This window comes from Onychostruthus taczanowskii, unplaced genomic scaffold, assembly GCF_017590055.1.
Source record: "Onychostruthus taczanowskii isolate IOZ18803 unplaced genomic scaffold, ASM1759005v1 scaffold91, whole genome shotgun sequence".
Classification (NCBI taxonomy): Eukaryota; Metazoa; Chordata; class Aves; order Passeriformes; family Passeridae; genus Onychostruthus; species Onychostruthus taczanowskii.
Genome location: NW_024507105.1, coordinates 1,711,122 through 1,725,417, shown reverse-complemented (window position 1 = coordinate 1,725,417; position 14,296 = coordinate 1,711,122). Strand labels below are relative to the sequence as shown.

The window sequence follows — 14,296 nt, the reverse complement described above, 5'->3', positions numbered from 1 at the left end:
TCCCATTGGCAATTTTGTTTGGCACATATCATTTCGGTTGGTCAGAACATACTAAACTGACATCCCCTCCAAACAGGAGGGAGAGAGAGTGAAAGCTCTCCCCAGGAGGTGGGGACTCCTCCTGAAACACCCACTGCTGTCTCTATAAAGCTGCCCCTGGCCCTGCTCTGCCCTGCTCTCTGCTGTATCCTCCACGGGGCAGATCCAGGCAGCTCGAGCACCATGGCCCTTTCCGTGCGCACAAGCGGCGGGTCCCGGCAGTTCTCCTCTCGGAGCGGATTTGGAGGGGGATCTCTGAGGATGTCCAGCTCCAGTGGTGGAGGAGGCTTTGGTGGCAGCGGGCTTGGCTTTGGTGGGGGGTCTGGTGGAGGGTTTGGTGCAGCTTCTCTGCTGGGTTCAAGCTCTGGCTTTGGTGGGGGCTTTGGGGGCAGCTCAGGTGCAGGACTTGGGAGCAGCTTAAGCAGTGGCTTTGGTGGAAGCTTTGGAGGTGGTTTGGGTGGTGGCTATGGAAGTGGCTTAGGCAGTGGGTTTGGGGGAGGTTTGGGAAGTGGTTTTGGCAGCAGTTCAGGTGCTGCTTTTGGAAGTGGCTTTGGTGGTGGCTTAGGGACTGGTTTTGGAGGTGGGTTTGGCCCTGCTGGTGCTGGGGATGGTGGCATTCTTTCTGGCTCAAAAAAAGAGACTATGCAGAACCTCAATGACCGTCTGGCTGCGTATCTGGACAAAGTGAGATCTCTGGAGGATGCCAACACCGAGCTGGAGCGCAAAATCCGTGAATGGTATGAGAAAAATGGCCCTGGCACTGGCACCCCTGGATCTGGAAATGACTACAGTAAATTCTACCCCTTCATTGAAGATCTTCGAAACAAGGTAGCAAAGCAATGTATTTAATGTATCTTTACATTTGTAACTCACTTAATAGTATTAATGAAAATAACAAATTTCTTTGAGAAACAAAGAGCACATTTATCCTTTGGTACTGACACTTGCAGTGACCTCTGTCACTTTGCACTGGTGACGTGGTGAATTTTTCCTGTACATTAAAGCAGTTCTGTAGCTGTGTCACACAGTGATTTGTCTAATCTGAATAAAGGAGAAGGCAGTGATGGAATGCAGTTCTACAAACCCCTGCAGAACACAAAGTTTAAAGCCATTACAAAGCCATGACATCTTTGGGCTGTAACATCATTCTCTGAATGCTGCTTGTACTCTAGATCATCAATGCAACCATCGACAACGCGAGGATCATTCTGCAGGTTGATAATGCCAGACTGGCTGCTGATGACTTCAGACTGAAGTAAGGATATCTTAATGTTATAAAAACTCCTTAAGGAAAAAATACTTTAGTACTAAAAATCTCTTTCCTTGTAGAATACCTGTAAACAGTATTATAATAATTTTGTGTATTAAGTTTTCAAATTAAAGCTAAAATAAAACAAGCATTAATAGCTTGCATTTGACCTCACTGGCCATGTAAAAAATAATATTTAATGCCTTTATGCATAGATATGAGAATGAAGTGGCTCTTCGGCAGAGTGTGGAGGCTGACATCAATGGTCTGCGCAGAGTCCTGGATGAGCTGACCATGACCAGGGCAGATCTGGAGATGCAGATTGAAAGCCTGAATGAAGAACTGGCTTATCTCAAGAAGAATCATGAAGAGGTAATTTTTTTCCTTTGTGAATTCATAACAAGACACATGAAATTGTGAAACATCAAATTACTCCCTTATTTAAGCCAGTGAGAGTTCCTGGGTTTCATTATAGGTTTTGTTTGCTGTTATTTTTTGAGTTTGCTAAGTGAAAGAGAGTGACAAACAATCCACATATCCTTGTTGGAACAGAATTTATATCACATTGAAACAGAATTTATATCACATATATTTTGGTATAACTATTTTGTCTTTCATTAACAGAACCCTCTATTTATTTTCAATCTCTCCAGGAGCTTCAGGGCATCCAAAGCAGTGAATTTGGCCAAGTCAGTGTGGAAATGGACGCTGCTCCAGGGACTGACCTGACCAAGCTTCTGAATGATATGAGGGGACAGTATGAAGTCATTGCCGAGCAAAACCGTAAAGAGGCCGAAGCGTGGTTCAATGAAAAAGTAAGAACCAGAGAGAACAAACCCAGCAAAATGCATGGGAAAATTAGTTCAATACTTGGAACAGTAAATGACACCCCATTCTCCCTTGTCATTTCAGAGCGGGGAGCTGAAAAGGGAAATCTCCACCCATACTGAGCAGCTCCAGTCAGGAAAGAGCGAGATCACAGATTTAAAAAGGACTCTCCAGAGCTTGGAAATAGAGCTGCAGTCTCAGCTCGCCATGGTACGTTCTGGGAAGCTGCTGACTGCTCAGAGCCAATTCGGCAACTTCAAAAGTCTTTTTAGACCTAATCCTATTCCATAGAATTGAGGATTTGCATTTCTTCCCGATTCAATCCTATATTCTTTTAGTTCCTAAATAGCAGGAATATATCTAACTGGATTGCAAAGAGCATGCCACAAAGCAGATGAGTTTTTACACCACATTTAGGGAAATGACAAGGGATGGTTTTCAAACCGGTTCTTTCAGAAAGAAAATAAAACCTTCTGAGTAATGCAGCTGTGCTCACTCTCTTAAACTACTTCACTTGGTTTTGTTAAGAGATTTTTCCCTTAACCAGAGATTATTTAATATCCTTACACAGAAAAAATCCCTGGAAGACACTTTAGCAGAAACAGAAGGTGGTTACTGCGCCCAGCTGTCACAAATCCAAATGCAGATCGGGAACCTGGAGTCCCAGCTTTTCCAGGTCAGGGCTGACATGGAGCGCCAGAACGCGGAGTACCAACAGCTCCTAGACATCAAGACTCGTCTGGAAATGGAGATTGAAACCTACCGGCGCCTGCTGGATGGAGAGTTTGTGTAAGGAACTGGTTGACACAAAATATGTCCTTGGGTTTATTTTCTGTAGCAAAATCCTTTCCAGGAAAAAAAGAGGTGAAATAAGTGGAACATTTTCCAAGCGATGGTAAGGCATATACAGTGATCTGAAATATCACTGTGACTGAGGAGAGTGAGCCATTCTGCTCACTGTTTAAATAACCTATCAATGTCATCATGAAAAGGGAATTTATCCTGAGCCTATCGAACATCCTGCAATAGTGCATGTCTCTGATTCCCTTTTAGGGGTGCTGGACAAGCAGTTACACTTGAAAGCTCATCCCTGACAGGGTCCAAATCTCAAACACAATCACTGGACTCTTCTCAAGGTAGGAAGAACTTGATTGAATAAAATTTTTTTTCTAAAGCCATTCTTACAAATCAAATAATACATGTTAACCTGTTTAACTACATCATAGAGTTCATTAAAATCAGAAGCCAATTGGAAAGGAAAAGGGGGTACCTGGTCATGTGCTGCTTTGGTTTATCATTTTTAACACATTGATAAATATTTTTTGTTTTGTTCATGATGTTTAGATCCAACCAAAACTAGAAAGATCAAGACAATTGTCGAAGAAGTGGTAGATGGAAAAGTTGTTGCATCCCACGTTAAGGAAGTTGAAGAGAAGATATGAGGCACAATTTGATGTGGCAAAGGATCCATTTGCTCCAAGCCAAAATGGAAAAATAATTTTATTCTTTTGTATGAAGTGATAAAACATTTGGCTTTGTACTCAGAATCTTTTAGATAAGACAAAGTTGGCACTTTCATTCCTTGCAGACATACAATACATTTCCTGCTTCACTCTGTCAGCATTACCTGTATGATTTCCACAGTGTTCTTTAAAAATATCATCAAATCTCTGTTCAATAACCAGAAATATGAAGCACAGATTTAATCAGATATCTTAAGTAATCAATAGATAAAATAATTTTGCTGTTCTAATCTCATTTTCCAGTTTTCATCCCTAATAAAAAGGACTCAACAAGCTTTAAGGTATTAGTCTCCCTTTATTCTCCACGACCCCCTCCAGCAGTGTGGTGAGCCAGCAATAAAATATGAACATTGAAAGCAGCTAGAATTCAAAGTTCCGTAAGTCCTAGGAAAGATACAACTGCTTACACCTTTTGCCTTCAGGAATCTCATAGCCAGGTGTTCCTTTTACACCTGAAAAAAAAAGATAGAAAAAGAAAGCAGTAGCTCATACCATCCCAAGTGCAATACCTTGTGTTTGTCTGATGGATTCCTAATTGTTTTCTTATGTAACTGTTCTCATCCCATCAATGGCAAACACTGACAATATTTTGGGTTTAGAACTACACAGAACAAGGATAATTGAGACACTTGTAGAAAAGAGAGTGGACAACAAAACCTTTCCATCTCAGTCCAGGTCAACTGGAAGACAGTCAGCTAAGGAAAAGAAAATCCAAACACAGGATCCTTTCACATGTGCCAACAGACACAGCCAAGAGCAGGGAAGCCTTTTTACACCAGGAGACTTCTAAGTGGTACAATACTTTGACTTCTAAAAAGATGTGTGTCTTGTGAAAGTTTACTGCCTGTTTTATCATTCCATTGATGTATATTCTCATTTAGAGCTGAAAATGTGTTTCTCTCTTTGCTAAATTTTAAATTTCTATTGAAATGCCAAATTTTTTTACTGCATATCTGGTATTTTGCACTACTGAAAGAAAAAAAATAAATAAGCAAGAGGTAAAATTAAATAGGTAAGAGCCATTCTTAGCAGACAAGATCCTTGGGATCACACAGTGAGCAGGAAATGAAGAAGCACAGCACACCAAACAACCTGTGCTGGACTTGCCTGGGAGCTGTCAGGAAAGGGGGAAGAACCCCACATACATTGTGTGTCGTGTGTATTGAGCACACCAACACCTGGCACAGGTTCTGAAACACCATCAGAGACAACCCAGACCCTTTTCCTGACAGCAGTGATGTGTCTGAAGTGTACATTCACCAGAATTTGCCCTCTGCAGAAGAACAGCCAAAGCTCTTACCACAAGTTGCACCAGCACTACTCACCACCAGAAGTGCTGGTTCCTCTCCCTCCTTGTTGTGCTTCTGCCCATAAAAGAGGATGCCCAGGAGCCCAGCTCGTTTCTGAAACGGGACAATCCTCAATAGTGGGTCAGGTGAGACACCCGAGGCTGCATCTCACTGAGTCTCAAACACCTTCAGGGATGGAAATTCTGTCACATCCTAACAATGGTGGAGGCACCTGCCAGTGACACTGCCAGCAACCCAGCTATGCTGCTGGGAGGCTCTGTCTTTCCATGTCCTCTTGCCAGAGCACTTCATGCTGGGCAGCTGCAACTTTATCCTTTGCTTTCTCTCTCTTACCCTCACATTTCTGAGGTTATAAAACCCCACAGTTACAGCGTAACAAAAGCCATTAAGACATTGATATATTCATTTCAGCGCTGATTTAGAAATAGCTATTTTAGCGCTATCCTTTGCTGCATGAACCTGCTGCCAGGACGGGCTGACAGGCTCTGAGCCCCCCGCGCTCCCCAAAATGGGCCGCTGCCGCTTTAACGGCCCCGCGGCCGCAGCCCCGCGCCGCCGGCAGCGGAGCCGGGAGCCGGGGAGGATGGGAGGAGGAGGAGGAGGAGGATGGAGCCGGCTCGGCTCCGCCGAGAGATCAGGGCAAAGTATGAATCGCTCATCACCCGAAATCAGATAAAGACCGTCAGCTCAGCAAGGACGCAGGTAATGCCTCCTCACAGCCACACACCTTGCAGAGTACGGAGCCATTCCCTGGCCGTACAGTTCCTCCCGCAGCCTCTATGAGGTACAGTAATTCCTTTCAATGCAGCAGATTTTCGGGGAAGGGACGTGGATTTTACCGCAGTAAGATGTGAACTAGAAGAATCGGAAATAGATTTTGTCAAGGGTATGGATTCACACTGAACGAATGCTGTGTAATTCATCAGGATGCTTTTCTGTCCCTGCAGCCGGGCTATTGCTGGGATTTAAGGATGATGACATAGGCTGTAGCAGGGTAACCTCTAGCTCCATGTAGTTATCTCAGAGGAAAAAAGAATCCTGAAGAGAATCCTTTTATATGCAGCAATCTTTGCCATTTTTAGCTCTCTAGTAAAGTACACTGTACCTCTGCAGGAACTATTTTCTATTGCTCACAGTAAAAACTATGTTTTGCTCTTCAGCAAATATCAGTTGTTCACTCATACAGCTTGATTAAATGTTACCAACACACTACGCCGCTGTTAGGGATTTACATACAAACAGCTCTAAACCCAGCTGAAATCAAATGGCAAAACAATTTTGAGCCACCAAATGTAAAGAAATTCAGGGGGCAATCAGGTATTCTACCACCTTGCAGTCAGGTATTGCAGGAATCCCAGAGGTTTGTTTTAAGGACAGGCCAGAGGCTGCTGCAGCCTGGCTGATCCACCAGCAGTGCCAGACACACGGCAGCTGCACACCCGACAGGGAAGCCAAGTTTATCTTTGTGTTGGCACAAAGCAGCCAATGCACATTGGTTTGATCCTGTCACACAGATTCTGCAGTACTCAGGCAAGAACGGGGAAGCAAAGAACATTGCGGGGGTCACTTGTGGATGAGACAAATGTAGAATTATCACAAAAATTATCCTCTGGTAAAGTTGAAATAAGTCAGTATGTACAGGGGAACAAAACTCTTATTTTCCTTAGTTCATAAGACCTGAATTAAAGAGATTTTTTTCTTAAGAGTCAATGTCATCATAAGAACCTGCATAAAGCAGTAAAATATGCAAAAGAGCAAGTGCTGTTTCAAGGGCTTAGGGCATCTTCACCACTTGCAGGGAAACTCAGAACCAAAAAAGAAAAAGAACTTCTGTATGCCAAGCAATGATTCTGGAAGTTACATGCAGGAACATACTATCAAAATCAAAGATAAGTCTAAATCTAAAATGACCCCACAGATAATCAGGAGTGGTTTTAAAAAACTACCTTTAACAGGATAAAAGGAAAAAAACCCAAAACCCTGAAATCAAAAATGCATTAAAATCAAAGCACTTTATTCAAACTTGGAAGCTTGAACCATCTGCACCTCCTCTAAGCCCCTTTACTCCAGTGGTGAGTAAGATCTCAATACAATTGGGAATTTATATGAGAATTCCTCAAGGACAAAGGTGCCAGGGATAGAGATGTGGCCAACCACTTCCCATCTAACACAGTGGGATAAAGGCTTTCCCTCTACACAGTACAGAAAATATTAACCCCTCACCGTGAGCTTTCACACATTTATACAACTCTAACAAAAATTCCAACCAGACTATTTTATGTGCCAATTTATTACCATTGTCTGAATATTTTTAACATTGTTATCTTTTGTATGTCCCCTGTAGTTAGAAGAAGGTACAAGTAAAAGAATGGACAAAGATGCAGAAGCACTAAAGGCAGCCAGAGCAGAGCTGTGCGAAGCCCGACGGCAGTGGCACCACATGCAGGTCGAAATCGAGTCTCTCCATGCTGTGGTAAGAGTCAGAAATGAAACTTGAAATCTCACAGAAAAAAAGAAGTCTTGTCCTTGATGTAAACTATCTCACAGTCAATTTCTGTGGCAGTCACAGCCACCATACTGCAGAAATTCCTCATTTGGGTGGCTCCAGCCCCTCACAGAGCCCTCGCTCACACACTGACCCAGCACATGTTCTGGAGCAGGATGTACCACTCCAGACACACGTGGTGTCCTGTTTTCACACCTCCCAAGCACATATTTGCATGATACTCCCCCACCAAGCTCCTGGTCATTCTGCCTTACCAATTCACAGCATGTTTATGACCTTTTTTTAATGTGTGGACCAGATTTATCAATTCATTTGGGATAAAATGTCAGTCATCTGCTCAATTCAGTACTACAGAAAAGCTCCTAGAGCACACAGACACTTTACACAGCACTGAGCTGGACATTGTTTAACTGTAAAATCAGAGATCTGTAAACTCAAGGCAGTGGATTGCTGTGCAAGACGTGGCTACAATTTCATCTAATTTTAAATTACCACAGATTTTACTAGAAAATTTCTCAGCCAAAGTATTACTTTGAAAGTTTTACTCCTGTTCTTGAAGAATAATCTTACAAGAACTGATGTAAAAATACACAGTTTGTTAATGAAACCATGTATGTCTGTAACATCCTTCCACACAAACTTTCCAAACCTTAAAATATGACTTAAATTTCACAGGAAAAGGGTCTGGAACGTTCACTGCGGGCCACGGAGCAGCAGTACCACATGCAGCTACAAAATTTGGAAGGTGAAATTGAAAGCTTGGAGAAAGAGCTGTTGGAAGTGAGAAGAGGAATTGAGAAACAGCTTCGAGAGCACGAAATTCTCCTGAACACGAGGATGAAGCTGGAGGAGGAGATAGCGACATATCGCAGTCTGCTGGAGCAAGAAGAGAGCAGGTACTCGCTGCTTAGAGAAAAAGATCTCACATTTGTCTTCCACTTCTGAAGGTCTCAAATAATCAGAATTGTAAAGACATGAACTAAACATTAAAAACTTAGAGTATAAAACCTTAGCAAAGGTTTCATTATAAGGTAGCTTCACTGAGTGGAGTTTCTGGTGCTCAGTGCCTCACACACATGGCAGAGAGCAGCTCAGTCACTGCAGCCTCACTGTGGCTCACTGGGGCCCGGTGGCCCTGCAGGTGTCACAGCACACGGGGCCAGTCCACACACATGAAGTGCTGGGCAGGGAGTCCAAGTCTCACACCAGGACAGACCCCTGCAGGAATCTGCACAGATATTGCCAGAAACTTCTTCCAGTTCTGGGCTCAGAACACGGAATCCCAACAAATAGTTACCACGATCAAACAGAACTTCTCATGATTCTCACACTATTAAGCCTTTCACAGCTCTTTATATGACAAGTTAGGAATTAAAGTAATTCAATACTGCTAGATGCCTGTAATTTTTTTTTTTTTCTTTTTTAGGTTCCGTTGCTCAATACCTGCCCAGAAGGATGACAAAAAACCCAGCACTAGCAAGATCACCTTTATGCTGCCTTCAGGTGAGTTTCAGGCACCTTCTCCTTAAGGGATTTTGGCCCTAACTGTTCACAACTACTGACAAACTCCTGAATATTAAAAAAGAACCTTTTCCAATGCATGGGAAATACCTCCAGGTCCTGTGTACTGCCCCTGCCCTTCTGCATGCTCACTGTATACCTGCATATTCTTTTACAGAGGATGTAAAGAAGCACAAACCAAAGAAGGTGGAACTGATGACAAAACAAGCAATCCTAGATGGAAATATCATGAAGGAAAGTGCTGAAGCTCATGGCACTGTACAGTAAGATAAACAGGAATTTCACAAAATAACAATTGGAAGGAAAGGGTGGAGCTTACGTTTCAGTAGCTTTGAATTTTCCGTTATTTGTTATCTGTTGTATCGTGCCCACATAGCCCAGCAGCTTCAGAATCACAGTGAGAGCTCCTGAAGGTGCACTGAATGGCAGTGTTTAACAATACATTACATTTAAAAGTTCTTTTTATTAGCATTGGCTTCATAAGCAAACAATATCACGCTGGTGCTTCTGATTTGTAATTTCTATTTCTGTTAAGAATGAAACTATGAATAATTCATCTCGCTAAGGCTGAAAGCAAAGAGCCCAGACCACATTTGGGAAGTCCCTCTGGGGCATATTTATGCACATAAATTCAGGCTCAGCTGCTCCAACTTGCTCCTTGGAAACTCCTACGTTTCCCCAAACAGGGGAGGGAGAGCCTGGCTCCCAAGTGAAAGTCTGTTAGGATGTCTTATTCACCTGAAATTACTTTAACAGTATTGGATTGCCTAATTTTTTCCCCTCCTGCTCTTTAAGCTTTTTTGTAGACTAATTTAATGTTACCTTTAAACATATTGTAGTGGGCCATTCCTAGCACTGAACCAGCTGCTGAAAAAGTTAATGTAATCATAAGATCCACCAGCCCCACCCCATAGGTGACATTTATTTTTGTGCATGAGCTTTGTTCATCACACCCTCAGAGCTGCACAGAGCTCCTCTGCTGGGTGCAGTGTACTCAACTGGGTGAGGCCCCAGAGCCCGACTTTCAGATCTGAACTCTGACACGCACATAGAGAATTGAATCGACAGGATTTGGGTGCCTCAATATTCCTGGATCAGCTGGCTTTTCAATTCTCCCTGTTTTATTTCTGCCATTTTTTCTCTTTAATGTAATATAGCTCCACATTCTGAGGTTTGAGTCTAAACTAGATTTTCTCTTCCCTATTCTGAAGGTTTTCAGATGCAGGAATTCTGTCCTGCCCACTACAGTACTGAGGTTTCTTGCAAAATTTTTGAGCTTGGATTCCAAACTTTCTCCTTGGAAACAAACTGCCTAAAGTATTTGGAGTAGTGGTTTTGTAGCCATGTCTACCTAAAAGTACAAAAACAAGAACATAATGAACCCTCACCCTTTATTTAGCTTCTCTAGAGAATGAACCTGGAAAAAAAAAGACACCACTGCTGTCTCAGTACCATATAAAATAACTCTTTATGATGCCATTTCTCTCTCTGTTTCAGAAGCAGTTCTGAAGATAGGTAACTAATATAGCCTAAAAAATCATAAATACATTTTCTTTATTGTTTCAGGACAGAAAAAGTGGATGAAGTTATTAAGGAATGGGAAGGTTCTTTCTTTAAGGACAACCCTCGCTTAAGGAAAAAGTCCGTTTCCTTGCGTTTTGATCTCCACCTGGCAGCCACAGAGGAGGGGTGTTTGCACACAAAACAGAAAACCCTCCCAGACATCGAAGTCAGGCTGGTGATGAGGAGATCCTGCAGCATCCCATCCATCAAACCTTAACCTCAGCCAATTCCCTCAAAGTGCATCCGGAAATAAACTGTAGATGGACTCCCACGGCTGCTGTCTGCTACAACCACAGCATCTTACCACGCACTTGGATCGATACAATACAACCATTTAAGTCCTTTAAAAGACAGGGTGAACAGCAAGGGGGTTGTGATTCCAAGAAACCCAACTTCTACTGGTTTTATACTCTGGGTGCAGCCCTTTCATATTCTCATTGTTGTTGTTTTGTAGAATTTCACCAAATATTACAAAAATTAAACTAGAACTTTATAGTTTGACATATTCTGCCTTTGTAAAAGAGAACTTGTTTTCTCTTTCCAAAACTGAGAAATGCCTATTTGCTTCTCTTAATTATTCAATATTCCATTCATATAATGACTGGTGAATCCTTGCAATAATTTATACCACAGCTGTCATACTTCTAGAAATATATTTTAAAATAATACTTTCTAACAGCAAAAATTACATACAAAAATACTCTTAAAATACATGAACTATTAACAAAGAGTTTTCTTTTAAAAGTGGCTAGTATTTTTTAATTCCTTTTTTTCAGGCAACAAATGAGCAAAAATGTCTTTCCTCTACATCCTTATACATCCATTTTAAAAGTGTTGTTACAATCCAGTAACATTTTAGCCATATTGTTCAACTGATTTTGAAGCAGTAATTCCCCCTGAAAAATCAATCATTTTCTTATGTGTCCACACACACCTGTACTACAAATCTCTTAGCCAAGGCAAATAAAATTACTCTCTAATTGTTCAAATGGGAGGAGTCAAACAACCATTTGAATGCTGGTATTCCATTAATTTTGTTTATAATAACAATGTGCATTAAAATATCTTCAACAAATTCCTCTTCTGACAAACACTACAGGTAAGTGATGCTGTTGATCTAGTCCATGTGACAAGTCACTGTTATATCAGGGTACAACTGTTACTACTTCAAATTGACTGGGCAATATAAGGGCTACAAATTCAATGTACAATTCAACCAGACCCCTTAAGTACCCCCCACTGCTACCCAAAGTAGCTGTGGGCAAACACAAACCCCAAGAGAAACCCTGCGGCGGTACACAGCGGAACAGCCATCCTTCTTTAAAACCTTACAGGACAAATTTCAAACAAACACTCAAACAAGATGGTATGAAGCTGAGAATGTTTCTGAGGATTCTGAAGAGGATGGATGTCACAGTTCCCACTGGAATGGTGGGATTGCTCAGAGTCTGGAGAATCCACACCCAGGATTTGCTGGATTACAGCAGCGTGTAAAGGATTGATTTCAGTGTCAGTATCTGCCTTATTGCTTATGGCATGTGTACAAAAGTGATACTGCAGATTCCTTCAGAGTGAATTTATGCTTCCATCCTTTGTTCATGGTAAGAACAATGCATCAGTATTGCCCCGTCCTGTCTGTACTGTATCAAACTCGCTAATTATCCTTAACCCCAATCATGAGCTGATGTTGTTACCACTTGAGTACTTGGCATCCTGAATGTATCAGCCTGCTCCTGTATTTTCACTATGCAGCTTTTTTTTGTGCTTAGACTCTGTACATTTTACAATACTTGAATTTAAACTAAGTTTTAATTGCTTTAAGGCACTTTAAACAGGGATACGAATTTACCAAAGTAAATTATAGTACTACAATAAAAAAAGTATTAAAATGGAGTTTGTCTATGCATATTTTGTGTGTGTCAGTGTCTTCTCCTTAAGCTGAAATGAGTAAAAGAAAAATGCAAAATAAAAGTGGCAGATAGGAAAATCTGTAGCACTGTAACAAGTGTTCTCCAAGATCCTCTCTGCAATTAGAAAGACACAAATTCCCTCAGAATCTTCCCCATAGCATGTGAGTCCTCCTGCTACAAAACTTACTCTTTTTTCCTGGTAAATCCAGTCACCCTGGCTGTTTTCTTCACATGTGACTTCCTGATACTGACTTCAGCAGCTTCTCTTACTCTAGGCCTGGTTCAAGTGGGCATTCTGGTTTTAACTAAGATTTTCACCTCTTTCAATAAGTATCTATTTTTGCATTATTCACAAATTCCATCTCTCAAAATGTAAAGAATTCTCTTTTGTTCACAAAGTAACAAACTTCCACAAGAGTCAGCGTGAACGCCACATGGGCATCAAAATAATAACACCTCACCCTCACTTTTAGGTCACTTTAAAGCTGAATTTAAAAAAAAAAAATTAACACTGAAGGTTAATACTGTGGCAGAGAATTCCTCATTTCTGTGGTTCTAATTAAATCCAGACCAGCTGAGCCTCTGCCAACCAGCACCTGCAAACGGCTGATGTAAAAACAAGTTTTATTGTCTCAATCTACTTCCCAGTGAATGTCTGTCCTCATTCCAGAGCTTATAAAACTGCTGGTAATTAAAACAGTTGGGTAAGAATTAGTTTTTACAACCCCCCTGGTGAGCATGGTGCAGTATAAACAATTCCATTAAATCAGTAAAACTACTTATATATTGTACAGGATATTAAAAAGTGTACGCTGGCAAAACCTTTCACTATCACAAGGTGGAAGTGAGGCAAAGAGCACAGTAAGAAAAAAAAGGGGAACAAAACAAAGTAGGAAATACACTGATGGCTTTGAAAACATATAATGATTTAGAGCTATTAGTGTGGAATGTGAGTTTCCATAAATGTACTTGAACACCGCAATAAACAATTCAATTTTAAAAATAAATACATTTGAAATATTAAAATTTAAAATTTAAAATTAAATTTAAAAACAATAAATATTTCAAAACTGCAAGTTTTAATTTAAACCTAAATGCAATTTACACTATCAACAACACTATATTATTGATAAACTAGAAGTGAATGTATGAAATTAGGGGGAAACCTAGTCAAAAGCAGGGGTGAAAACAAGTTATTTTTCACCTCTTACAGGTATTTTCTCACCTTTTCTTTGCCTTTTCCTGCCCCAGTGAAGCTGGTGAACTAGTGGGATGTATTTTGCTGGCTGAGGAATCTTTTCAACTCTTGCTTTAATATCAAATTGAAGTCACAAATTATCCTGCTGCATGGCAACAAATGTCCATTGTGGGTACAGTCAGCAGAATATAAGCAGATGAGGGCAGAGCTCTTGTGTCTTTATTTGTTCATGAAAATAAGTGTATTTAAGCATGAAAACAAACTGAGCCAGTGGAACTGCAGGCCTTAAGAAAAATGGACCCAACTTGCAGCAACCCATGTTCAGTTAGTTTTTCTTCTTTTCCTCTTCTACCATCCTTTTGGGTTAGGCAGGTACCATCCCCCTTGGCTTTCCTTCTAAGATTCAACCAAATTCTCCCTCATGAATGTCTAGAAATACAACTTATTGGCCACGTGAGAGCATTGCAATGCCAAACATTCCATTTCAGAGTCAAACATTCAACATCAAACTTTCACTGCCGAAGTTTCCATATTTAATTTAGCCACCTTGATAATTTGCAGTGTAAAAGGCTCTAAAGCTGAATGCTGAGGTTTGGAAATCGCTCACACCCTCAAAGCCACACGCTTCACCTTGTTTGATATTTGTGAG

At 41.2% G+C, this 14,296-nt stretch overlaps 2 protein-coding genes across 5 annotated transcripts; both read left to right on the top strand.

Annotated features, from left to right (window-relative positions):
- Nucleotides 1-222: 222 nt before the first annotated feature.
- On the top strand, nucleotides 223-3,558 carry LOC121347733 (keratin, type I cytoskeletal 12-like). 3 transcript variants are annotated; one of them, XM_041426603.1, is made up of 9 exons: nucleotides 319-371; nucleotides 480-867; nucleotides 1,212-1,294; nucleotides 1,504-1,660; nucleotides 1,942-2,103; nucleotides 2,201-2,326; nucleotides 2,688-2,899; nucleotides 3,170-3,252; nucleotides 3,461-3,558. In XM_041426603.1, exons 2-9 carry the CDS (start codon nucleotides 682-684, stop codon nucleotides 3,556-3,558), a joined length of 1,107 nt encoding a protein of 368 aa, XP_041282537.1. In that variant the 5' UTR covers nucleotides 319-371; nucleotides 480-681. The 3 variants fall into 3 exon arrangements, with proteins under 3 accessions (XP_041282536.1, XP_041282535.1, XP_041282537.1); XM_041426602.1 differs by having other exon boundaries at nucleotides 223-867; XM_041426601.1 differs by having other exon boundaries at nucleotides 223-867; nucleotides 2,688-2,905.
- A 1,997-nt stretch (nucleotides 3,559-5,555) lies between these two features.
- Nucleotides 5,556-10,756, top strand: KRT222 (keratin 222). Of its 2 annotated transcripts, none has more exons than XM_041426613.1 (6): nucleotides 5,556-5,651; nucleotides 7,294-7,422; nucleotides 8,131-8,351; nucleotides 8,882-8,958; nucleotides 9,134-9,239; nucleotides 10,543-10,756. In XM_041426613.1, the coding sequence occupies exons 1-6, from the start codon at nucleotides 5,556-5,558 to the stop codon at nucleotides 10,754-10,756; spliced, it is 843 nt and encodes a 280-aa protein (XP_041282547.1). The 2 variants fall into 2 exon arrangements, with proteins under 2 accessions (XP_041282547.1, XP_041282546.1); XM_041426612.1 differs by having other exon boundaries at nucleotides 8,882-8,959; nucleotides 9,108-9,239.
- Nucleotides 10,757-14,296: the final 3,540 nt, after the last annotated feature.